The 27,961-nt window shown below is 42.9% G+C and overlaps 1 protein-coding gene across 1 annotated transcript in view; it reads left to right on the plus strand.

The window, feature by feature from the left end:
• SLC35D1 (solute carrier family 35 member D1) overlaps nucleotides 1-27,626 on the plus strand; it is a 107,641-nt gene extending 80,015 nt beyond the window's left edge. The window contains exons 10-12 of the mRNA XM_078668894.1: nucleotides 1,056-1,134; nucleotides 23,438-23,520; nucleotides 24,523-27,626. Of these exons, the coding sequence (XP_078525020.1) occupies nucleotides 1,056-1,134; nucleotides 23,438-23,520; nucleotides 24,523-24,619 (259 nt within the window). The 3' untranslated portion in view covers nucleotides 24,620-27,626. The remainder of the gene's footprint in view (nucleotides 1-1,055; nucleotides 1,135-23,437; nucleotides 23,521-24,522) is intronic.
• Nucleotides 27,627-27,961: the final 335 nt, after the last annotated feature.

Raw genomic sequence — 27,961 nt, forward strand, 5'->3', positions numbered from 1 at the left:
AAGCTGTTGGGACTTTGATGAAAGGGAGCATGAAGAACAATCTCTATACTTTGTCTCTTCACAAGCGTCCCCAAACTTGTGTGATAGCTAGTAGGTTTAAACTGGGGTTCTTTGATTTGACTACTAAGACATTTAGCTTCTTTTCACCATTATTTGATTTTACTTTGAAACATTGGCAAATCAATTAGCGAATATCAATTTATAAATGTATTTAATTTAGAAATGTTTTTTTGAAAATACTTGACTTTTTCTTTCTCTTGGAAAATACTTTCCTGAGGTTCTTTAATCTTAATGAGTGTTTTGGAATTCTGAGTGTTACAGAGTGTACTTCTAAAAGAGTTAGACTGTGCCGTTGCCAGAAATGTCCTAAGGCCTAATTTCAGTAGTGAGTAATGGGGACATTTTGGTAATCTTTCAAATAGATATGTGTATGCTAAACTTAAAGTCAAAACTAAGGCCTTGATTTAAGAGGGAAATACAACTGTAAATATACACTTTCAATGCAGCTCTGCATACATTTTATGAAATCTGTCAAGTATCTGAATCGAATAATGGTTAAAATGGCACTGCAGTTTTTCTGGTAAACACGCACATGCTCATGTGGGAAAATTGGATCTTTCCGTTGGGGAAAAAGGTTCTTAATTTAATGAGCTTCAGAATGCATCATTCAGCTGATATCTTTTCCCAGTAGAAAATGGCCATGGAGAAATCCCTCCTATGGTGCACATACTTAAGAATTGAGTTCAGATTCGAAATTACAATAAAGGAAGAAAACGTTTCACAGGTAATACCCAGACTGTAAAGGGATGTTCTAATTATTAAAACAGAATGTTATATGCTGTTTGGTTACCTTCCTGTATCTATTAGATTAATCTCCTAACTGGAAAGGAAATTAATTAGTTCAAATAATTTTTGTAATGTGCTAAATTATTTGGTCTCTGTGTCCAGAAATGAAGGATTATTAATATTAAATGATATCGTCCTTGCAGCTTTCTTTATGTTGAGTTTGATTCCTGATTCAATGCACTCATACATTCGTATTTATTTATTAACAGGTTTATTTTAATGTATTCTACAGTTCTTTGCACTCATTATAATTCAGCTCTCACAACTACAATAGTTGGCTGCATTAAAGTAAGTGGCTTTATTTTTTGCTTTAATGTCATAATAATACTTGTTTAATTGTGAACAAACCTGTGTTGATTTGTTTTGTTGGTATCCAAAAACAATGCAAGAGTTCCACCACCTATTTCTGTATTAATACATAGTGAATTCCATCCAGCGTACCTATACAATGTAGGGCATATTTGCATGAAAACAATTATATGCCACCAGTTACCTGGAGCACCCCCATGTTCTCCCATTCATTGGGGGCTGGGAGGGGAGTTAGCTCACACAGCTCTTGTGCTTTGTGTGCCTTATGGACAGAAGTAGCTTCTCATCTGGGCTCCAGCTCTCAGCAGTAGCAAAACAGTGTCCCTTGCCTGCGTGGGCGGTGAGGTGAAAGGCCCGCAGCGTCCCTGGAAGACACTAGCAAGGTGTTTAGGCAACACACCTGGCCGCCACTTCATTTGGTGTCTCGAGGGATGGGGTCCGCAGTAATTCTTGTCCTGTGGATGAGGTCCCTGGGGCCAAAAGATGGCCTGAATCGGGGCACCTACACACACCTTCTCCCCATTTAAATAATTAAGATATGTTTGTGTGAACCCCTGTACCATGGTGCATCCAGGGGGTAGTTTTTGAAGCCTGTGGAGGATAGCTATGCGTCCATTTTTCTCTCCAATATTTGAAGCTGCATATGTCTGGCCAATTGAGCCATTCATGTCAATCTTGGGCACATTTTGCTTCTGGTTGCCAAGACTAGCCATCAGGAACATTTACATCAGCCCCCCGTCTCTAAAAAGGCTCATTTTCTAGGAGTTTGTTTTGTCTTACTCCTTGCAGCAGCCTTCCCCTCTGCCTAACTCCTAGTGGAGCACATCATACACAGTCCCTCTGCAAGCATCCATCAGAACATCCCCAAGCCCACCCAACCCAACTGGTCCTGGTCCACAGGTAGCGTAAGGGGGCCACCACCACTGACCCTGGAGAGACTAATCCTAGTCCTGGCGGTCAGCTGGAATCAAAGTCCTTGGTCATCCTTGCAGGGCATCAGGTGTCTTCTCCCGTGTAACAGGGTATCTCGTCCGTCGTCATCGCCTCCCAGGTAGGTTCAGGGTCTTCTCCACTATCTCTCCCTTGTGCACGGGCATTTAAGTGGGGGATAGAATATTTTGGGGTAAGGCACCTACACCTACAATACCACATTATTCCTCCACCCCTGTCTCAACCATCCGGCATACTATTCTGGGACAATCTAAAATGGCAACGTCATGCTTTCTCTGGAAAGCGCTCCTCAGAGGGCCTCTACTCCACCCATGGGCTGCAATTACTGTCTAATCCTTTCCCACCAAAACTTTGAAGGCACAGTCCTGCTGTTTTGACTTCAGCTGTCTGGGCTCCATTCGTTGTTCTAGTGAGTGTAACAAGCTAATTATCATCCTACCATCTAACTGGACTAATCACCATCTAATTCTTTCCGATCACAATACCATCCAACCAATGGCCCACCCCCAATCTAGCCATTCAAAGCACTGTGCGAGGAACATACACCAAATCCCCAGGCCGAGTTAGAAGCATTAGTAAGTTCCCAAGTACTATCCCCACCCGATCTCTCCTCAGAAGATGACCTGACCACCCACTACAACACAAAAATGGCAGAACTCGTTGAAGCAGTCACCCCTCTGAAACTCAATAAATCAAAAAGCATCCCCTGAAGATACTGGTTTAACAAAGACCTTAACAAAGAAAGCCGGCCACTCTGATTGGCTGAAAGAAACTGTAGGTAACATCCCTCGTTAACCAATCTCTTGATCCTCCGGACCGAACTCCTAAACTACAAAAAACACATCTTCAGGGAAAAAGATCTTCCTTTTTCCGAGACCAACTGAGTGGTGTTGGAACAGACCCAAAGACCTCTTCAACATCATCAAACACACCTCCTCCTTCCCTCTACATTCAATTAACTGAACGCTGCAAGGAATTCTCAACATTTTTCTCTAAAAAAAAATCTATCGAACTCTCTCTTGAGACACCAACCCCACCCTACACCAAAGATGCACCCCTTGTGAAGAGGGTCCATCCACAGCCCTACCTCCAACTGATGGCTGTCTCCACCTCTCAGAAGCACGGTTCACCAACCTCAAACCCCTGCAATTGAAAAATTATGTCACTTGGACTGAATTCAACCCTATCACTGAAAAATTCCTCAATTTACTCACCAGCATGAATCCGACATAGCACATCTCCGACCCCTGCTGCACTTGTTAAAAGCCTCAGTTACAGCATTTCATTAACTCCTTCCTGTCAAGCAGCCCCATGACGGCCCCCCTCAAACTCGGCCAAGTCACCCCCCCTCATCAAGAAACCAGACGCTGATCAGAACAACTTTAATAATTACAGCCCTATAACTAACTTGCCTTTCCTGGCTGAAACCATCGAAAAATGTGTGCTTGCACAACTTGCACTATCTATTTAAACAACAAGGGGACCCCAATTAGTATCAGCGAGGGACCTCGGGGAGCTTATCATACAGAAACAACAGTGGTCCCAAGCAAGGAGACAGGGATTAATCACAATAAATATAGACCCAGTCAGTTCTATATTGTCGAAGACATGCCCAGCCGGGCAGAGGTCTTCAAGGTTTATATTTAAATAAAAGTTTTGAAAGACAGAATTACGCCTTCAACAGTTCACGTGCGTGGGGCACAAGCCTGTACCCAACCACGACAATACATAGACACAGACAACATACACAAAAGGGCTTTGTAAGGCAAAATCAACAATCTCTGGAAAGTTATAGAATTGAACAGAGAGATTCTAGTTGGTACCATTACATAATTCAGTGTAGTAAATCATTATATAAGTATATGGTACACAGTCGACGACGTTTCGGACCCCCTTACTAGATGACGGGGTCCATCATCAGGACAAAACAATAGTTGCCTTTTTAGAATATGAGCCTCTTTAGCCTAAGGGGAGAAGGGGGAACAAAAGGTACAGTAAGTTTAACCACACACATGAGGCTGGTGACATTTGTGTAGTGGTTATGCAACTATTCTGCTTATTTCCGAGGCGGAAAGAAGCGAGTGAAATTTACATAAAGGTGTCATCAGGCATGTGACTGAGTGGTAAAACACATGCTCAAAGTGACTTGGTGAGAGACATACAACTCTTAGGGTAGTGGAAAGATTACAGTGACAAACGGCGCAGTGTGACAGTCAGTTTCTAGTAGAAGTGTAAAAAGCTCACCAAGGGGTAGTAGACTTAAAAGCTCACAGGCGAGCTTGGGATAAGAATTGGTGCAGGACCGGTATTTAAAGGAATTATCCGTTTGGAAAAACTAAAATTGGAAGGGAAGGAATGGCAGCAGTTAGAGGGAGAGACAGCCAATACTGTGTGCCGACGGATGAAATTAAAATTAGGAAGGCTTACCGAGAGAATTGGGAACAAGAATTCATTGGTCCGGGGGCGGAATGGAAATATTACCGCGTTTCCGTTTGTACCTGTATGGAAGGTTACATATTTTAAAGAGGGGAAAAAAGGGGGGGGGAGGAGTGACATACGATTAGTCATGCTGGCGCCGAATTACTGCTTACCGAATGGTCCCGGGGTTATCGGGTGCGCCGAGTCGCGCTGGGGTACTGGAACAATAGTCCGGAGGCGGAATGGGTAAAATCAGCCGAATCCGCTAGTACCTGTGTAAAGTTTGCATATTTTTAAGAAAAGGGGAGGAAGGGAGGGAGAGTAACCCATGACATATAATGCTGGCGCCGAGGTGTGGCTTACCTTAAGGTCCCGAAGTAACCGAAAGCGCCGAGTCGCGCTGGGGTCCTGGAACCAGGGGGTGGCCTGCGTGGAGTGAAAGAGCGGGTAAGGTCCAGAAAGTCATTGGGCAGGGTGAGACAACAAGGGCAAGGAATGAGAGTATGGCGCGTCTTGATCTTACCGGGTCAGTCAGCAGCACTGGATTCCCTGGTTAGGGGTATCACGTGACCAGAGCCATTATAACATGGTTGGCCATTGGCTGAGTATGTGGCATAGAAACAAATGAGGGACCAAGAACAGGTGGCCATATTGGTTGAAGCGAGCTGCAGTCAATTTTAGGTGAAAGAAATGGCAATGCACAGGGAAGAGCACCACTCAGTCAGGTTAGGGAGATGGCGAGGAGAAGGAAGGGGTGCAGGGTCAGTGACATTTGTGAACAACAACAGTTTGTGAAAGAAACAATAGTGAAAAAATAGTGAGAAAACAACTGAGTATACATAGAATACATTAGTTCACGTGAGGCATTTACCAGCCTCTTTGCAGAAAAAGTTCCAGGTTCAGTTACCAAAGTTCTTTCAATAGAGGACCATAGGAGCAAGGTTAAATCAGTGTTGTCCAATCCTCTTGCTGGTTAAGACCAGAGTTTAAACTGTCTGTCCTTATTATCCATTTTAGCTCTTCCTTGTTGAGCAGAAGATTGAGGTCACCGCCTCTCGGTGGCAGTGTCACTTGGTTTATCACCGTCCAACGGATGTCGTTTTCTGAGTGCTGCTTAGCAGTGAAATGATCGACCAAAGGAGCATTTAGAGTCCTGCAACGTATCCTGCTCCGGTGTTGGGCGATCCGTAGCTTAATTTTTTGTTTTGTTTGGCCCACGTAAATGAGGTCACACGGGCAAAGAATAGCATATACAACATTACAGCTGTTACAGTTTGTAAACGTTTTAAGCACATTTTTAGTTTCCTTATAAACAAATTCTTTTCCTTCAATAGTGAAGTCACAGACCACACACGTTCCACATTTAGCATGGCCCTTAAGAGGTGTTGTGGCCCAATGGTCATCGATCGTTCTTTTAGGTGGAGTGGTGGATGGTAGGGCGGCCCTCACTAAGTGATCTCTAATATTTTTGCTTTTTTTAAAAGCAAATAGTGGGCGTTCCCAGTTTAATTGCCCCGAGTTCAGAATATGCCAGTTTTGCTTAATAGTTTTCGTGATCTTATTGGAAATACTGGAAAAGGTCGTGACGCAGACCAGCTTGTTAGTGGTGGGTTTGGGATTTTGTGTCAGAAGGGTCTCTCGTGGGCAGTACCAAGCACGTTTCATGGAGTTTTTTATGAGGCGGCGGGGATAGCCTCTTTGTTGTAATTTGATAGCCAGCGTATTCGCTTCAGAAAAATAGTCTTCTTTTTTGAAGTTATTCCTTCTCAAACGGAGGAATTGCGAATAAGGTAAGCTATCTTTCAGAGCCCTAGGGTGACAGCTGTTGTAGCTCAGAAGCGTGTTTCTCTCGGTTGGCTTACGGTATAGGGAGGTATATAGTAGCCCATCCTGGTGCTGGATGTTTAGATCCAGAAAAGGAATGGATGTTTTGCTATGAGTGAGTGTGAACGTCAAACCACTGCAGTTATTGTTTAGCCAGTGTAATAGTGCTGGGAAAGTGTCGGTATCACTGCCCCATATCATGAAGACATCATCTATATAACGTCTCCATGTAAGGATGCCCTGGTGGAAAGGATTGCTGTCAACAAGAATAGTGTTGCATTCCAACCAATCCATGTCCGCCCAACACCGGAGCAGGATACGTTGCAGGACTCTAAATGCTCCTTTGGTCGATCATTTCACTGCTAAGCAGCACTCGGAAAACGACATCCGTTGGACGGTGATAAACCAAGTGACACTGCCACCGAGAGGCGGTGACCTCAATCTTCTGCTCAACAAGGAGGAGCTAAAATGGATAATAAGGACAGACAGTTTAAACTCTGGTCTTAACCAGCAAGAGGATTGGACAACACTGATTTAACCTTGCTCTTATGGTCCTCTATTGAAAGAACTTTGGTAACTGAACCTGGAACTTTTTCTGCAAAGAGGCTGGTAAATGCCTCACGTGAACTAATGTATTCTATGTATACTCAGTTGTTTTCTCACTATTTTTTCACTATTGTTTCTTTCACAAACTGTTGTTGTTCACAAATGTCACTGACCCTGCACCCCTTCCTTCTCCTCGCCATCTCCCTAACCTGACTGAGTGGTGCTCTTCCCTGTGCATTGCCATTTCTTTCACCTAAAATTGACTGCAGCTCGCTTCAACCAATATGGCCACCTGTTCTTGGTCCCTCATTTGTTTCTATGCCACATACTCAGCCAATGGCCAACCATGTTATAATGGCTCTGGTCACGTGATACCCCTAACCAGGGAATCCAGTGCTGCCGACTGACCCGGTAAGATCAAGACGTGCCATACTCTCATTCCTTGCCCTTGTTGTCTCACCCTGCCCAATGACTTTCTGGACCTTACCCGCTCTTTCACTCCACGCAGGCCACCCCCTGGTTCCAGGACCCCAGCGCGACTCGGCGCTTTCGGTTACTTCGGGACCTTAAGGTAAGCCACACCTCGGCGCCAGCATTATATGTCATGGGTTACTCTCCCTCCCTTCCTCCCCTTTTCTTAAAAATATGCAAACTTTACACAGGTACTAGCGGATTCGGCTGATTTTACCCATTATTGTTCCAGTACCCCAGCGCGACTCGGCGCACCCGATAACCCCGGGACCATTCGGTAAGCAGTAATTCGGCGCCAGCATGAGTAATCGTATGTCACTCCTCCCCCCCCTTTTTCCCCTCTTTAAAATATGTAACCTTCCATACAGGTACAAACGGAAACGCGGTAATATTTCCATTCCGCCCCCGGATCAATGAATTCTTGTTCCCAATTCTCTCGGTAAGCCTTCCTAATTTTAATTTCATCCGTCGGCACACAGTATTGGCTGTCTCTCCCTCTAACTGCTGCCATTCCTTCCCTTCCAATTTTAGTTTTTCCAAACGGATAATTCCTTTAAATACCGGTCCTGCACCAATTCTTATCCCAAGCTCGCCTGTGAGCTTTTAAGTCTACTACCCCTTGGTGAGCTTTTTACACTTCTACTAGAAACTGACTGTCACACTGCGCCGTTTGTCACTGTAATCTTTCCACTACCCTAAGAGTTGTATGTCTCTCACCAAGTCACTTTGAGCATGTGTTTTACCACTCAGTCACATGCCTGATGACACCTTTATGTAAATTTCACTCGCTTCTTTCCGCCTCGGAAATAAGCAGAATAGTTGCATAACCACTACACAAATGTCACCAGCCTCGTGTGTGGTTAAACTTACTGTACCTTTTGTTCCCCCTTCTCCCCTTAGGCTAAAGAGGCTCATATTCTAAAAAGGCAACTATTGTTTTGTCCTGATGATGGACCCCGTCATCTAGTAAGGGGGTCCGAAACGTCGTCGACTCTGTGTACCATATACTTATATAATGATTTACTACACTGAATTATGTAATGGTACCAACTAGAATCTCTCTGTTCAATTCTATAACTTTCCAGAGATTGTTGATTTTGCCTTACAAAGCCCTTTTGTGTATGTTGTCTGTGTCTATGTATTGTCGTGGTTGGGTACAGGCTTGTGCCCCACGCACGTGAACTGTTGAAGGCGTAATTCTGTCTTTCAAAACTTTTATTTAAATATAAACCTTGAAGACCTCTGCCCGGCTGGGCATGTCTTCGACAATATAGAACTGACTGGGTCTATATTTATTGTGATTAATCCCTGTCTCCTTGCTTGGGACCACTGTTGTTTCTGTATGCACAACTTGCACGGCACCTTCCAGTGTGGGTTCAGAAGAGGCTGCAGTAGAGAGACTGTAATACTGACCATCCTAGACAACCTGCACATATCACTGTATGATGGCCAGACCTGCCTGCTAGTCCTCCTAGACTTTGATACTGTCAACCATGACATCCTCCTAAACACCCTATTCCAGCGTGCTGGCATCAGTTGTCCTGTCATTTTGGTGGTTTGCTTTTTCCTTAACCAATGCTCACAGCTAATCAAGCTTAGCAACTCCATCACAAAAGCAGCACCAGTCTGTCTCACAAGGAGTCCCCCAAAGGTCAAATGGGTCTCCTGCCCGATTCAACCTCTACATGGAAGTCCTTGCAATTCTTCTGAAACAAGCCATAATTGCCTATCATCTCTAGCTGATGACTCCCAACTCTACATGAAAATTGCTTAAGTCAGATACATCCAGAACCAAACAAGCACTCTCTCCATGGTTCAGTCCTGGCTGACCAACAACCATCTTAAGCTCAACCCCAACAAAACAAAACTTATTTTCATCCAACTGAAAGTAAAATCCTTCCCAGTAGATAACTGGCTTCACAACCCCACAGTATTAAACCGCAATCTGTCCATCTCCATCTCTGTCAAATCTCTAAGGTTTACACTTGGCAGACACCATAACACGAAAGAATGTATCAATGCCCTTGCAATAAAAGTGTCTTATACACACTGAAACACCGTAAAGTCAAACCCTTCATCCCCATCAAAGACCTAAAGACTGTGGTACAATCCTTGCTCCTCCCCAAGCTGGACTACAGTAAAGCAACGATTACGGATGCCCCAAAAACACACCTAGCCCCCTTGAAAGCTACATTCCGCGCAGCAGCCAGACAATTATCTGGGTAGTCTCTTCAAATCAACTGGCTGCCCGATCTTTTTTCAAAACTGGTTGCGTAACCAACAAAGCTCTCGATACGGAAAAACCAATCTATCTCACAAATAAATTTATCAAAAGCCGGGAATAGGACAACTTGGAAGCTCTAACAGGCTACTCCTGATTCTAACAAAATTTAAGATAAAAATCTTGCACCTACTTCTCCAGGAACACTCCCAAAATCTGAAACTCGGTGCCTCAGCATTTATCTGACAATCAATCATTCCCTCACATCAAGAAGAAATTGAAACTTCTTCCCCCCCTTGAACCATCTGATTGATCTGTTCGCTACCACCCAACACTATCTAACTAAATCTGAACATCACTACCTCGGGGAAACCAAGCTCGGTCCAATTACTACGAATTTACAATGAGAGGGTTGGGTAGTGAGTCACTAACAGTAAAAGTCTAACTGGACTAAATGTGCTTCAGTAGGCTTCCTTCATATTAGTGTTTGCCCCTCCCCTGAAGCACGGATGCATTTTTTGTGTCCTTCCACTACTCACTTTTTTAGGAGCTAAGTTTTTAAAAAGATATATTTTGTTTAAGAACTCTACCAGAGTATGTCTTTTGAGCTGGCTCTCTCAGGTGGTACTTCTCCCTTCGTCCATGTTGCTTGCCCCTACATGCCATCTCTCCTCCTCCATTGAAATCCGGGTTGATCCTTGCCCTTACCTGCCTACAATTGTTGTCTATGTTGTTCCTTACCCACTCCCTCCTCCACTCCTTCTCTTTTTCCATTACTGTCTGTGTTGTTGTTTGGTCCAGCCCATCCATTCTAACCTATGTTGTTTATGTTGCCCTCTGTGTTGCTATTCTGGCACCTCCCATGTTGCCTCCTGTCCCTCCCCAAAGTATTTTTTTTAAAGAGCACTAAAATGCATCATAGTGTGTTCTGTATTTTTGTAATCTTTCAGCCACACTGCAGTCCAACATGGCTAAAAGGATTTTGTCAAGGTGACTAGCTCGCTCTTAGGCAAGACCTATTGGCTTTGCTAATGCCTCCTATTTTTATTCTTTACAATTCATTTTAATTTTCCCTTTTCTTTCTACAGTAGATGTCTTTTTAACAAACTAATTTAAGTTAAAGTGTTTGCACTAGATAATGGCTTCAGTTTGCATTAAACCTGAATTTTAAATTGCAATGCCTCTATTGAAAACTGCTTTAGAATCCGTGCATGATTGTTGCCATGGTTTTCCAACCTATAGAAGTCTTATTGGAAAGCTTAACTGTATTTTTTTAGTTTAATTTTCTTTTTTGTTTTTAATTATTTTTATTATGATGCAATTCATCAATACAGTCCAAAAATAAAACAATAGTTGCACATTTATAATATAATACACACTCCATATTACAAAATCTAAAACATACGAGGACAGTGGTCATAGGGAGGCTATATACAGAAATTCATCACACAGTCATAATCAAAGAGCAGAGCAAATAAAACATCCGGCCATAACGACTATCACAGTCTTGCTCTATAAACATGAATCCCTCCAATTTTTAAGTGGGGCCCAGAGGTTCTGCCCTAATTCTCTCATTCTCCTACCTCTCCCCAAATACAAAGCAGACTCCATATTATGGAGCCCTAGCAATCTAGAGAGCCACATCTGGAAGGAGGGGCCCGTAGTATCCTTCCAGCCTGCAGGCAGAATGATCCGGAGGACCGCCACACACACACACACACAAACAAAAGCTTCCTCTTCTTTATTCAGATGTAGTTTACCATCATAACCTAAAATCATTAGGGTAGGGGATAGGTTAATCTTAATACCTAGCAATCCCTCCCAAAATTTCTGAATATCAATACAAATCTCAGATAGCTTATTGCAGTGATAAAACATGTGAATAAGATCAGCAGGTCCCACAGAACATCTTGGACATTTATCGCCTTCCCTCTTGCCCCAACCATATAGCTTGGCTGGTGTAAAATGCAGGTTAAATGCTGTCTTATAATGTTGGGCTCTCAGATTCGTAGAGCGGAACAATTTCTCAGCTAGTTGCATCGCCTTATCTAAGTCTGCATCTGGGTCCACTAATTTTCAACATCCATGCTGCTTCAACTTTATCCAAATCATTTTGAAGTGTTGAGATTAATTCTTTGTAAATCAAGTTAATCTTACTACCCCCACCCAGTACATACTCCACCACATCAATTTTACCTCGTGGAATAATACATGGCCTAATTCTTGTAATCGTTTGGTATATTTGCAGGAATTTAAAACTTTGATTAGCTGATATTCCATATTCCCACTGGATCTCATTAAAATTCATCAAAATATTTTCGTCAAATAAATCCCCCAATCTTCTAATCCCTTGACACCCCCACGATCTCCATAGCCTATCAGTGCTAAAGTGGGGAAACAGATTGTAGTTCCAAAGTGGAGTATAGTAGTTACATTTTGGGATTACCAGATATTTCTGAATACATTTCCAAACCTTCTACGCACATCCAAAACTTTATAGCGCTTTTTATTATAATAACGTCTGTCAGTCTTGCGGAGCAGTATTCCGGCAGCTTCCTTGCCTAAAAGCAGTTAAAAAATGGAAGGGGGATATCTATTCCCTAAAGAAGACTAAGCCACATTTGAGGCACAGTCTAACAATATTGCCATCTGGCTAAAAAGACAGGCCATAAGATAAAATCTAATGTTAGGAGCCCCCAACTCCCCCTTGTCCAGCGGGAGTGAAAGATATTTCAGAGACCGTCTAGTTTTTCCATATTGCCAGATGAAGTTCGCAAAGACTGCCTCAATAGATTTCAGCACTTCCTCTCCCACCATAAGCGGGATAGAGCGAAAAAGGTATAGTATTTTGGGGAACATGGTCATCTTGAGAGCATTGATTCTACCTATTATAGACAAATGTATACAGTCTATTCTTTTTAGCTCTGCCGTGATTGACTTAACCAAAGGCGAGAAATTTTCTTTAATGATCGATAGCAGAGCTAATCCTAACCCCCAGATATACTGCAGAGTGCAGTTATCTAGCATCCCGCTTAAATATTATGTGAACAAATCATCTGGGTCTTTGATTCGGTAAGATGATACCCTGAATGCAGACCAAATTCCGTAGTAATCCCTATGAGGGCAGCCATGGCCGACTCTGGCTCTGTTGTGATTATAGCCAAATCGTCGGTATAACCCATCAATTTCATCTCATACCTGTTACAAACCACTGGCTTGATGTTTTCACAGCTTAAAATCCTTTTGACCAAGGGATCAATGTGCAGGGCAAATAAAATTTGCGAGCAGGGACATCCCTGTTGAGTCGCCCGAGAGATAGCAATTTCCTCTGAGCTACCACCCATTAGTTGAATTCTTGCTACTGGATTAACATAGATAGCTTTTATAGCCCTCATTATATTAGGGCCAAATCCCCTCTGTTCCAATATCCCCCACAAACACTTCCATGTGACGCGGTCGAAGGTATTTTCCGCGTCCAAAAGGATCATGGCGATCCGTCCTCCCGCAGCAGCCTGCACATCAAAGAGCGTGATGGCCCGCCTTATATGGTCCGTTGTAAACCCTTGCTGCCACGGGGAGACCAGACCGCCAATGACCTTTCCTAACCTCTTGGCCAAGACCTTCGTCCGTATTTATATGGGATATTGGACGATATGAGCCTGGATCTTCCTTGGTCTTACCCTTTTTATGGAAAACGATGATGTTTGTTTCTTTCCAAGAGACTGGGGCTCTTCCAGAACACATTACGCCACTAAATAAATCCAGTAAAAATGGAGCTATCACCTCCTGCAGACATTTATATGCATCAATAGGAATGCTATCCTGTCCTGTGGCCTTCCCTGCCGCCAATTCCTGCAAGGCTTCTTCAACCTCATTTAAAGTCCAATCATTATCTAGTGTTACTTTATCCTGTTGCGGTAAACTATGGCACATATCCTCAAGCCCAGTGCTAGCAGACCCTGCCATATCATCCTCCTTATAAAGTGGTTGATAGAAATTCTTAAACACCTTGCGTATATCAGCAGGCTCCACAAACTCCTGATCTCCTTCATAAATTTTAGATATATTCCTACTGAATCCCTGCCATATTTTCAATGCCAGTAACTTCCCAGCCAGCTCCCCAGTCTCATACATCCTGCCCCTGTTTGTCTGATAATCATCAGCGTTTTTCTGTGCCATGCATTTATTCATATTCGGATTTAATAGTCGACATTTTTTATGGCATTCATCACCCTCAGTTTCGCCTATGATATCCCTCTAGTTTTGCTCCTCTGCCTCCACTAGCTGCCCCACTAATTTCTCATGTTCTTCCCAAATTTATGTCCTCTGTCTGACAGAGAAACTGAACATTTCCCCCCTTAATGCCGCCTTAAAGGAATCCCAAACGCAGTTGCGGGGAGCACTAAACCTATTTGCATCAAAAAAGTTTACAGCCCATTGCTTTAAATGATCAACACATTTAGGATTCACCAACAATCTCCTCTCAAATGTCCAACTAGAGCTAGCCTTAAAAGCTTTGTCTGATTCATATGATAGAACTAATGGGTTATGATCTGAGATCAATTTTGGAAGCTTTTTAATACCCACCTTCGACGCCTCAATAGAAGAAATAAGAAAATAGTCCAATTTGGTATATTTTTTGTGAGGATATGAAAAATACGTGAACCCTGAGTTATACCGCTCTTTAAACCCCCAAACATCTATCAAGCTATAAGATCTAATAAGAGAGCACAAAGCTCTATATACCTTGGGTTTACTTCCCACATAATTTTTAATAACATCATTATCTGTAAAGTCTGCAGAGATATTAGTCTCCACAGATAATAAGGGGGATGGCCAGTTCAATAGTTCTATCTCTAATTTGTCAAACACTTCTGGTTCATCCTGATTGGAACCGTAGATTGTACACAGTGTGACCCCCACCTTAAGTTCCACAATTGCCCACCTCCCCCAGGTATCTACCAGGCAACGTCCAATTCCACCCAGATTTGCTTTACCCAAAATTGCCACCCCTCTTATAGTTGATGTCTGAGTGGAGCATGCCAGCAGGTCAAAACCTTTGATATTTAATAGATGCCTCTTAGCCCAGGGAAGGTGGGTTTCCAGCAGACATATTACATCTATCTGATTAGATCTTACAAAGTGCCCCAATCTTTGACTCTTAGACCAATCATTCAGACCCCCTACATTATTCGAACAAATCGTAAACATCCCCATTACTTCTTAATATGACAACACCTAGCCAGTTTCTCAACCCAACACAATATACAGCATATAACACAATGTTCAGAACATAAAAAACATAGCACCAGGTGATCTTCTTTTTCTTTTTTTCCTTCCCCCCCCCACCACACCCCTTTCCCTCCCACCCTCCTCCTCATGCCACCCCACCCTTGCTCAATACGACCCTCCACCCTGCAGGGACGCTCAGACCTAGGTCTGTGCATGTGATGTATGTTGTGCTAGTGGGTGATGGCTTCCCCATATACCAACTTCTGCAATATATCAAACCCTTGTATCCGCCAAAAAGAAACAGAAAATTATCAAACCTAACCTGAAAAGAAAATCATCAGACTGCTTCAGTTTACACTACCTACTCCCCCCTCCCAACCCCCTCATACATTGTATACATTACGACAATATACACTCTTTCCCCCCCCCTTCCAAAGAACGTAAAAGCCGATAGACCATCTTTATTTGTCCAGGGAATCCAGGTACTCTTTAGCTTTTATCTCCGATGAGAAATGCAAGGTGATGCCCTGGTTAATTACTTTTAATTGTGCCGGATTAACCAAATAGACCTGAATTTTTCTATCCTGAAAAGGTTTTATGAGCTGCCTCAGCCTCCAGCGCCTCTCGACTGTTACATGGCAGAAATCCGGCCGGACGAAGAAAGAGACCCCACCACTTGATCTTTTAGCATCAGGCCTTGCTTTATCATAGATAGCTTGTCGCAGGAGGAAATTTACAAAAAAACGAATATAGCCCGGGGCCTGTCTCCGTCTTTTGCTGGTGCTCGAAGTTTTAGTGGAACACGGTGCGCTCTTTGAATCTCTGCCGTCCAGTTCCTCTGGAAAGGCTCCTTTAAATAGGTCAATTTTATATACCGCCTGGCGTCGGACCCTTCTAGACCCTCCTGCACACCCAACACTCAGAAGATTACTACGTCTCTGTCTGTTCTTGAACTCTTCAAGTTTCCAATGCAAATCTTTTATTTGAGCACCCTGTGCCTCCACCAGGGATACGGCACTAGATGCATCCGCTTCCATTGCCACAATTCTCTCCTCCTAATTAGTTACTCTTTCACCCATATTTGAGAATGCCTTGGAGAGTTTCCTGACAACTCCCTGCTTTTTCCTCATTACCGGCTGCGTTTTCCGGCTATCTTGTCACGCTTCCTCTCTGTGTGCCAGGATAGCTTGGTGTATTATATCCAACGTGGGGCGGGGGGGGGGGGGGGGTTCCGTCCTCTACCAGGGGTGCCTTCCTTGCAGAACCCGTAAGAGGGGTAGATGATAAATGATCCCAGGCCAGCTCTTTCCTGCCCTTGCTATGACCCCCCCCCCTTTACCAATCTGCTGCATAGACTTTACGGCTGTTAAAGGGAGCTCCGCATCACTGCCCTCCAGATCTGATTCTAGACTGCTAGCCCCTTGTGAGGTACTCAAAATGTCATCCGACCATTCTGCTCCTTCTGACACAGAGAAAAAGCAGTCACTTGGCTCCTTTTCCTCCTCACCCCTATCATTTTCCCCTGCCAAGTCAACTGAGGCTCTTACTATCGGTCCGGACAGGGTCTGACATCTAATCTGGCTCTCCTGAGCCTGGGGCTGACCAGTGTTCTGTAAATCCAGCTCATCGCTCACAATGCTCCAGCACTTATTTCCTTTCTCCAAGCCTATGTCAGAGCCCTCTGTTAACACTACGGTCTTCATTTGCTCATTAGGGGGCATTGCAATGGTGCCTGTCGGTACTCCGGCAGAGGTATTATCGGGGGAGGTGGGGGTAATCCACTACCCATCTCATTACCGTTCACCCCCATATTCTACCCGACTGTCTCTCTTTCAAGAATAAATTGTGAGTCTAATTGGGGAGACGCCTGGCTCACCTCCTAATTTTTTGGCGTTTTCGCGGCTCTCCCTACATTGTTCTCAACACCGACAGTCCCAGCCGAAGCCACTGTGTCGGAAGATGCCTCCTTCGCTCGCTGTAACATCTCCACAACCGAAGGTCCCGCTGGGCGATTGTTCGAAACCACTCCGCCCTTCCCTCTCCTGAGTGCAGGCGGATCCGGTGACAGAAGCTGACTGGACTGAGAAGGGAGACTCTCCCTCATAGCGGCCGGGTCCAACACACTCTCTCCACGGGCCTTGCGGGCAGCCGCCGCTGTCTTAGCCGCCGCTGCAGCCGACACCACCTTGGGCGCCATCCCGAGGCTTCCTCTGGACAATTGCGTGAGCAGCCTCAAAAAGTACTTCTGGACCAAACGCTGTAGCAGACGCGGAGTGTCGCCTGCACGATAGAACCCTAGGGATCCGCAGTAATGTAGCATCTGTAATAGGGGTGGGGGGGGTGCTAGGGGGGTAGAGTGGGGCAGGATGGAGGGTGGAGTGTAGAAGGCTTCGACAGTGATTTTCCCCAGGAGCCGATTTAGCGTGGGTCACATACTAGGACCTACCGCCACCGCCCACTAGCACTACAGTCTGCCTGCTACACGGCCGCCATCTTTAGTTTAAGTTTCTATAGAGATCTTTGTTGAAAGGAAGAGCACTAGAGTAAAACTGTATATCTAGTCGTCGTCCAATTAAAAGATTTTATTAGGTCTTGCCTACATGACGGCTAAAGTTGTCTGGTTGCGGAAGATCTATTGCAGGCTTCAAGCCCACTTATTGCTTACCTTCAGTTGACTTTGTCACTCTCATTTGCTTGCTTGCTTGTTTGATTATTTGCTCTCCTCTTCTTGCGTTTGCCCTTCCCTTGGAGCATAGCCTCTTTACTATACTTTTGACTGGCTTCCTTTTTTCTTTCCAATGCTCACAGTTGGAAAACTATTTTTGTCCTTTGCTTTTAGCACTCCTTGAGAGTGCATGTGTTTTCTTGCTCGCTTCTGTATGTGTACTTATTTTGCCTGCTCTTTTCCTCTGACTGCGTTCATTAGGTACTGTATAACTTCTTGTTTGGTTTCTCACCTGACTGCGGTTTTATGGGAGGTCCTGTACTTCCATGTAAATAGCCTATGAAGTGGCTCGTAAATGTTTTTCTTAAGCTTGCTTAATTTTACACTGCAATTCCTATTTTGATATCGGCAGTTAACAGACCAATGTTTCACAACTAGACTCTCCAAATTCTGTTTATTTCACACTTTACGACGACTCCATTTCTTTACCATTGCTTTTAACCTTTTTCTTTATTCCCCTGAAGCTTCTTTGTTGCTCTTCTCCTTCCTTGACTGTTTCTAACTTCACTTTAACAGCATTTGCTCTTTCTTCTAAAGCTGTTTTAAATTCCTTTTGGAGTGGCCTTTGTTGATCTGACTGCTGCTATTTCACAGTACACCAGATTGTACCCATTTTCGACTGTTCTTTGTAAAGTGATCCTCTTTTTTAGTATGCATTAAATGAAGTGCATATATAACTGAACGCGCCTCTGTCATGGTGATATGTGTTTTAATTGAGACTACAGTTATACCTGTAAACCAATGTAGTCATTATGTACTGCTTGCATGGCTTTCTAGTATCCTCTCAGTGCTCTTGTATGTAGTATGTATATAGACTTTTAACTATTATATTACTAGTTGAAACTGTACCATTTTATTCCCATTTCCTGTCCTATCCACCTGTCTGTATATCTTTGCAAATCTATCTTCACAACTATATCTATCGGTCTCTCTTTCTTTGTCTGTCTTATCTACTTTAGCTATCTTTGTAACATTGTTCTGCAGAGGAAGTAATTAGAGCATTGAGGTTGCTAAAAACCAACATTGATTGCAGTTCATAAGTGAGTCAGATTGTCCTAACTATTCTCTAGAAAACCATTATCTATCCAGTAATTCCCTTTTATATGCAACGGAGCTTGTCCATAACAATGTTGTGTTTTAAACTGATTTTATTGAATATTCACTTTGCCGGTAACTCGAAAAACATAGTAGTTGCTTTGCAGTCCCCACAACAGCCATGATATTTTTAGATCCACATTCAGTATGAAAGCTGTACCAACATAGGTTAACATGTGTGACTGGCATCTGTGGAGGGCGTACATCTCCATGGGCCCGGTCTGCAGAGCTGCGGCTTCTGGAGACGTGGTTCATGGGGTTCTGTCATGCGCTGCTGGATGCGGGAGCCAGAATACCACAAGATAGAAAAAAACACCCTCTGCTCACCCCGAACTAAAATAGGTAGGTTGCCTTCACCTAACCCTCCTCCCCCGGTATTTCGTGGGTTTCCTGGAGGGTGCATAGGGTCCACAGCACACACAATTAGTCACTCCGTGGCTGCTGTCATGTCATGGCAGAGGATCTGTCGGCCCGTTTCCTGGATGAGAGGGTCCACAGATCGGTCTGCCTCTGCCCGTACCCCACTTCACTCCCCATGGCCCATTAAAACCCACATATTCAATTTTGCAGACAGAGATTGCACTCGCCAAGTGCTTTAAATTTACTTACGATAGTGGTCTAGCTACACCCGATCTACTCTTACTATAGAGCAGCACAATTGATAGTACTCAGTGACTGGTGGTTCGGTGGTACTCACTGCCCGCATACACCTTAAAGCGCTGGGAGCTGCGAAATTCCCCAGTCGCACAGGGCCTGTACGGAGCCATCTCCCCTTAGGACTTCATCCTGCAACATTGGTAGTGTTTCAGATGTGGAAGGACACTCTTTATGCACTGGGTTTGCGCAATCGCTTGCCATTGGAGAGCCTGCCATGGCTTTGGGTGTGCCCCCACAAGTGACTACATTACAGGGCTTCAACAAATACATTTTCTCACTTTGAGATATGAATATGACCACCAATAAATCCTTTGTGATCAACAAAGGGAGTATGGGCTTCACCAAACTCCATTTGTTCACTTTCTTCGGATTAGACATGTACTCGAGCCTTGCGTCTCTGGTTTATTGGATCTGGCAGAATTCTACCCACTGGAGTCCCAGGTACTGTTAAACCCACTTATCCACCATAAACTGTTCTTCATCTGCAAATCATTAGTCCCAACATGCCGAACACAATCCACGTACAGAAGGAGGCATGGTCATGTGACTTAAGACAAATAGACGATGACTACTGGTGTGAAGCCCGAATTATCCCAGGTAATCAGTGATTGCTGCCCAATACAGACTCGTACAATTTAAATATCTTCAACGGACTTCCGTTATCCAAGCTAAGCTGTGGCGAATAACGTCCTCACTTTGCCTCTGTTGCTCCAAACAACCTAGGGACTTCTTACACAAGAGTTGGAAATGCCTGGTCTTCGCGCAATACTGGGAAGATGTGACTGCATGGCTCAAAGGAATCTTGGGATGGTCTCTTCCCCGGGATCACAAATTCGTCCTCCTGCATATCAGACACCGTAGAGCTACAAAAGAGCCTTGCTATGGCCAGGACTGGTGTTGGCCAAAAAAAGGCATTTGCTAAACACAGAATCTCCATCCCTGGCAGAGTGGAGAAAGAGAGTTGATAAATGTAGGGCCCTAGAACAAAGGGTTTACGGAGCTAGAGGTCACCCCAAGAAACATGATAAAATATCTGGAGAGTGGGCCCGATACAGAGGGATGCTGCTCACCCGATGTGTGATGCCTTGTCTTAAACTGTACAAAAGGGGATGATGGACGGAGCGTTTGAGCAAATCAAACACTCACTCCCTGTCAACTGATCTGGGTTTAATCCATCACCATTCTTTAGCTCACTCTGCCACCCCAGTTCAGACATGGCCATCTGCAAATCAGTCTGACCCTGTGCCTCATGGGAACAGTCCAGCCCGAACTACCAAGCCATGCCTTCCCTGGACCGGAAACAAGCATCCTAGGACCGGTTTCGGATTCATAATCCTCATCAGCCAGGCTATCTTGAATCCAGTGGCAAAGTGGGCAAGGGACTCACGTCTGAGCATACCCTGCCACACTTAGGGCGAACAAAGCGATACAAAAGGGGTTGATGGACGGAGCGTTTGAGAAAATCAAACTCTCACCCCCAGTCAACTGATCTGGGTTTAGTCCATCACCATTCTTTAGCTCACTCTGCCACCCCAGTTCAGACATGGCCATATGCAAATCAGTCTGACCCTGTGCCTCATGGGAACAGTCCAGCCTGAACTACCAAGCCATGCCTTCCCTGAATTGAATTGAATTGAAGGGGGTCTTATCATGCGCAAACGTAGCCCAATGGGCGTCAAGGTGCCTAATTCCAAATCCAGCTCATAACAAAAAACCCTGCAGCTCAACCTGTGTAAGCTCTGGAAAAACACCACGTTTTTAAGGCCTTTTTAAAGAGCGATAGAGAGGGTAAAATCTTCAACTCCATCGGCAAGATGTTCCAGAGCTGTGGCGCAACGACGGAGAAGGCCCTAGCTCCCCATCTGGTGAGCTTAAAGCGGGGGACAACAAGTTGGAATAGTCCCGAAGAGCGCAAACACCTTGTAGGGTGATAACGGGTAAGCAGGGAGCTGATAGCGCCTTTAGGTCCATCCTCGAGAGCTCTGTAGGTCAAACACAGAATTTTAAAATAGATTCTGTGCTGAATAGGCAGCCAATGAAGGTCTCTCCTCGCAGCAGTAGCAGAAGAGGCCCTGGGAAGATCCAGGACAAAACGTGCAGCAGCATTCTGCACGATTTGCAGTCGATGTATGAGGCCCTTGTTGGATTCCATGTAAAGAGAGTTGCAATAGTCCAACCTGGAACCAACAAGGGCGACTGCAATCTGCTTGCGTGCTTGAAGAGACAAATAACTGCGAATTCTATTGAGCGTCCTGATCACGCCCCAGCAGGTCGAAACAGTCCGATTCACCTGTAGGGACATCGAGAGTGAAGTATCCCTGGACCGGAAACAAGCATCCTGGGACCAGTTTCGGATTCATAATCCTCATCAGCCAGGCTATCAAGAATCTAGTGGCAAAGTGAGCAAGGGACTCACGTCTGAGCATACCCTGCCAACTTAGGGCGAACAAAGCAATACAAAAGGGGATGATGGACGGAGCGTTTGAGCAAATCAAACACTCACCCCCGGTCAACTTGTTCCGGTCCAGTGAAGACATGGATTGGCAGTTCGGGCTGGACTGTTCCCATGAAGCACAGGGTCAGACTGATTTGCATACCAGATCAGTTGACTGGGGGTGAGTGTTTGATTTGCTCAAACGCTCCGTCCAGCAACCCTTTTTGTATCGCTTTGTCTTAAACTGTAGTATAATGATGAAACCTAGAAGAGGGCCCTGAACATGCAGATATTGGAGGGTGGCAGTGAGTCAAAGGGTGCTATGCACTCGAGAGGCAGGAATATGTGTAGCGAGCTATTGACTGACTTCAATTCTCACTTTGTAACAAATGTGGTGTCTGAGACCGGGAAGGAATGTTACTGTGTTGAATGCTTCAGACAATACATTGTTGTTTATATATGGAAAACCAATAAAAATGTGTTATAAAAAAGGTTCACATGCATAATTGTTATAATTTAGAACCCTTCATGCGCATGGAGGTGGTGGATGCAATATGAAAGGTCGGGTAATACTGCAGTGAGTTCAACTGAAACAAAATAAATATTTGCAACCATGAACCAGCCCTATGGGAGTATAGAAGACACTAGGGAGTGAGTCGCAGTCCTTGAGTGAGTATGTGTTAGTACAGGGCGGGGGTGATAAGGCATGCCTCGTCATGCATATTTCTCGGGAACAAGATCTCCTCTAGTATGGGGTTGAAACCGCGTGAGAGGAGCGTGTGTTAATGAGACATTATCCATAGACGGGTGGGCATTATGGCTAGTCTGTAATGTGCCTAATTAATAGAACATCCCTTCCCACTTTGGAAAGATCGGCCAGTATTTCTGTCCAAGCCTCCACCCAGCTTCCAGTTCCCTGTTTGCCTCTCTTTTCAACACTGCACTTTCTCAAGAAGTCCTTTTCGAAGCTCCGCCAACCAGGCCTGGATGTTGGCACCCTCCGGTGTTTTCCAGGCCATTGTCAACTGGCGTCTCACAGACCTGGCTGTAGCGACCTCTGCTTTAGGTCAGGGAAACCAACACAAAAGACAGTTCGTAGGGAATTGAGACAATAGGTGTTCTAAAGCGACTGACAAAGCTTCCAACCCTGTTTTCCTGAATGGGGTGGGAATTGGGCACTCCCAGACCATTTGGAGGAATGCGGCATCAGGCTCTCCGCAGTGCAGGCTTACAAAGCTATTCTGTATGTTGATTGCCACTGGGCTTTTGTGGTAGCTAGCCATTAAAGTTTCTATGAGGGCCATTTTTTCACTGAAATTAGACATTGTTGCCCTATATACCGAAAGTTATCTCTTATTCCTATACAGTAGAGTTTAGATGCATCAGAATACGAGGATGTCTTTCGCCCATTTCATTCAAGGATTCAATATTGCATCTGTTTTTACTGATGATCCTGCAAGAAGTTGTTCAGTTGAATATAGTACTACAAAATAAATTGAGGAGTGTCCTGGTGTTTGCAGAGAGAGAGACCAATGTAATCAATCCTTGACAAATAATTTGTGGTAATTTGCTATTATGTAAGTTTATCTACTATTTTTCAATTTGGAAGATTAACTCCAAGCTTTAAAACTGTTCATGAAGGTCTATTATGTTTCTCTGAATTTGTTTCTGCCTTAACTGAGGATGTTTTTACATATTTCTCTTTTAGAATATACTAATTACGTATATTGGAATGTTTTTTGGTGGGGACTACATCTTCTCATGGACCAATTTTCTTGGTTTAAATATCAGGTAAAAACTTTGATCAATGTACACATTAGTTAAAAAAGTAGGTCTTTGTAAATTGTTTGGCTGAGCAGTCGTTGTGCAATACATAACATGACGTATATTTGTATAGTGCACATTCACCCAGAAGGGTATCATGGAGCTGAATGATGAAAGGCTGAGTAAACCCGCCAGGATTGGAACCTGTTACCATGAGGTCACACCCGGGCCCCCGACAGTGGACTATGCCATCAGACCCGGCATAAATTGGCTATATTGCCAGAGGTTTGCCTACAGTGGCTGCCTGCATTGATTTTTTTTTTGGGGGGGGGTGGGATATCGCTGGCAATGCCATTGTACTTTGATAAGATTTGGGCTTGTCGTCTGAATTTCTTACCTTTTGCAGTTCATACATGTACAATAAGAAGTCTGAGTGATGTTTTTAGCGTGGTTCTAGATACTAGTGTTTCCTGTCCATTTCTCAAATACGGGGCATTTTGTTTTCTTTTCACATTTCTATTTTCTAATTCTTAGTGTAGCATTAATGAGTCTGAAAGCACATATTAGCAAAAAACACGCTGTGGTATGTCAACAAGGATCCCATTTATTGGCATGGTGTGGTTCCTGCAGTTGGTCACTACTGTTACAACTTTAGTTTTGCAGCCAACACATTTGGGTGTTCTTTCCATTGCAACTTTTACTATTTAGTTCATATAAGAACATGTTATAGACCTACACTGATGATTGAAGAAGTGCCAGCTTTAATAAATGAACAACTGATAAGTTTTTTTCTGCTGACCATTTCCAGTGGTGAAAGAGTAAGAGATGGGAAAAATAGGGCCAGTCTTCTAGTATGAGCATGGTTTCTAATGTGATGTAAACTAATGAGTTTAATTTTTTTTTGTGTTTGTTTTCTTTAATACCCGATTCAACAATTCTATTAAAACGTGAATGTGCTTCACTGTGTTTGCCTTTTTAAAACTTGTTGGACCCACCCAACTTACATTTATTGTGCAAACTTCTTTCTAGCATTGCTGGAAGCCTTGTGTATTCATACATCACCTTCACAGAGGATCAGTTGAGCAAAACAACCGAGCCTAGTATGAAGGGAAAAATTGCAGTTTAACCAGGTGGTGAAAGAAGATCCAGGATTTCCTTTTTTCTTTACCAATGTTACTGAGCTTGTACAGTAAACCGTATCTAGTGTTTTTCTGTTTTTTTGTAAGGAAATTTCACTTTGCACAATTAAGAAAGATGCCTTTTTAGAGAATATTTTTTAAATGAATTTTGTAAGCTGCGCTTAAAAAATTGCATTGTCCTCTGGTTCCAGGCTGCTGCAATTATTTGAAATATATGTAATATATAATTGTGTAATGATGTCTAAAACTTGCATATCTGTGAAAGTTTGGTTGCACAGTGCAAAGATGAGAGCGTTTTCAATATTAAACTCGGTTCAAACTATTCTCTCATACTGTGAAACACAAACAGAAATGTGCTCTCTGCTTGTAATACTCTGCTTCTGTGTTGAGTAACAGGAAAATGTTAATTCCTGTGTTTAGGTACTTATTCCTACTGGACCTATGCGCTAATGTAGAATTATCACTGCCTTTGCCTGTTTGCCTGTAGAAATAGGTGTTTAAAAATGATTCTGTTTATTGACCACCAAATTATTATATATTTTATCTTTTATAGAAATATAACTTTCCAGACAGACGTAAATTATAAATGAATTAACTGCATACAGACCTATAATTATCACAGGTGTATCTATTGCAGAGTTCACATTGTCTATCCATGCCATAATCCGAGAACCATAGAAAGTGGACTGCTCGAACCTAATGGCAAGCAGAGCCATAAACTAAGAGCAAAATATTTTAAATGACACCTTGCCTGCGTACATCTACTTTTGAGTACTTTGTAAAGCCGGTCTTAAGCAAAGTAAAGAATAAAATTGCAAACTCAACATGTTCCCACTATAACCAAATATTTTATAAAGTGCGGATATTACCATAACTTAATATTAAAAGCAAGATGAATACACTAAATGTAGCAGTCAGTGTAGAAGTAATGTCATTGAGACCATTTATGTTGGACGAATACACTAGCGTAGGTTATTGATGTGGTTATGAAAACAAATTGAAACCCAGCGCAGTCACACTCAGTCGCAATTATCAACTAAAAATGGCTTCTGTTGGTGTCCCTCGCAGCAGAATATCTTTCATGAAAAGTAGTACCTATACTAGAATGTGATAACGAATCCATACCCTTTTCCCAAGAAGTTATTTAGTATCCAGTCTCATTTTGTAAGATTGGGTTAGCACACAAATATTTTTGGCTGTGGATAGTGTTTTTTAAGCTTCCTGTTTCAGATATGTGTGTATACATACATAACAACTTGACGGAACTCATTTTTCCATGAATTAGCATACTCTAGTAGACATGTTTTATGGGCATTTACAGAAGGGGAAGGATTAATGTCTTGTTACTTGATGTTTAGTATAATTTTCTCTGATCGTTGAAACTATGCTGGCAAAGATATCTCGGTGTAAATTAATAATCCTACAATTGTTGTATAGGTCTGTTATTGTTTAACTGTTACAGAAAGCTGTAAACCAAGCAGGGAAACGTGCACTGGTAGTTATTTTTGTGTGGAATTAAATGGAACATCATGACTGCATTTTCTAAGATGCAACAGCTGTTTTACTTTTACACGATGTTACAGAGATCGATATTTTCCTTGTATTTTTAATATTCTCATAATTCATAGAATTGAAATCACTATGTGATATGTAAGAGTCTGACCTTTGCCTTGCTTACATATAAGGCATTTAATTATATAACTGTAAATCATGTTTTTACTTACTGGCGCACAAATGTCTGTTTACGATGCTGGTCTCTATGTCAATGACTAAGTACCCAGATGAGCATGGATCTAGAGTGATGAAGCACCAATTCATATTCAGGTGTGGCACTTTCATTACAATCCAGTCCAACCAATCCCACTTTCCATTGATGCCAGACGGAAAGCAATAAGCACCCCTCACATGTTCCATCGAATAGGAGTACTGTAAATTGCAGCACAAACCTCTATTTCTTGCCTCCACTGATTGCGGATAAGGGATGCACATGTTTCTTTGTGCAAGCTCAGCAATGTGATCGCAGTGAAAACGTTGGGCCTTTATTCCAATGTTTTGTATTGTCAGTCTAACCCTATGCTGATCTGTGTCCTTGGTGTGTCGCCATTTAGCCTAATTACTGTTTGTTGCTCAATTGACAAATTGGTCTTTGCTCATAACACAAAGTTTTTTTGGTATGAATTTGTCTCATGCATCCAATTTGAGGTGCTATCAATATAAACACTACTGTATCATTGAGTTATCGAATTCTTTGGCAAACCTGCTCACATGTATGTTAAATTTACAGATTATAGTTGGTTCTTGCAAATGTATTTTATAAAGCAAGCTTTTTTTAAACATATTTGCTGCCATAGCAGAGTAATAACTGTTCTCCCATAGATTTAGCCATTCTTCTGTGAAGAATATCGAGTCTCCGCCCCACTTTTTGTGGGTATTTTTAATCCATCACACACTTGTTATACTCTTATTTTCTCTATATTCTGACCATTTTGCAAGAGTAGCCCACTTTGACAAATGAATAAAGTCAATTGTCCATCCTTGGGCCTACAGATTTTGTGTAATCTTATGAAAGAATTGCATTTTGGTATTTATATGTTGAATCATGCTTTCAATGAAAAGACAAGTGATTCACATGATTCTGTAATGTCTTAACTGAGCATTATCATGTTGGCATTTTCTACTACAGTATGCTCTGCATTTATGTCTAAAAGTATGATTCTGTGTCTAACAATGAGAAATAAACTGTACAGCAAAAGACGTTTTCTGCTGTGTTTTAGCCAGGGTCCACTCAAGACCTAAATCCAGACTTGAATGTCGGTTGTAATGCATTTGTATTAATGATCAGATAGCCTTAGGTAACATTTCTGCAACATTTCAGGTCACAATGTGTTAAGTTTAGTTATAATTTTTGCCATATAAATTAATATATTTGATTTTTTTTTTACATTGGCGTGAAAACGAAGAGAAATTGCTAAATAAACTGATATTCTACCACCACATTTGTGATTTTTCTTTGCAAGCTGTAGGTGAACATTCAACTTTGTACACAATGGTTTATAGCTGATAGAATACATTTTTGTTCACTTTAAATTTGAATGTGGGTATTTATGGTAGAAGCACCTGATTCGGCACTACTCCACTGCTGTACATAATGTACAGCATGTTACTAAAAATGTATGTTATGTGACTTCCAGAGTATGTTGCACAGCTTGATTCTGATACAGCCCTCTCTGGGCATACTTTCTTAAATATGGTCCTCTGATTAACCTTATTTTCCGGCCGAGACATGATGGGAGTGAACAGGACATCAATCAATTTCAATTAACAGTGTA

Source organism: Lissotriton helveticus, chromosome 1_2 (genome assembly GCF_964261635.1).
Source record: "Lissotriton helveticus chromosome 1_2, aLisHel1.1, whole genome shotgun sequence".
NCBI lineage: Eukaryota > Metazoa > Chordata > Amphibia > Caudata > Salamandridae > Lissotriton > Lissotriton helveticus.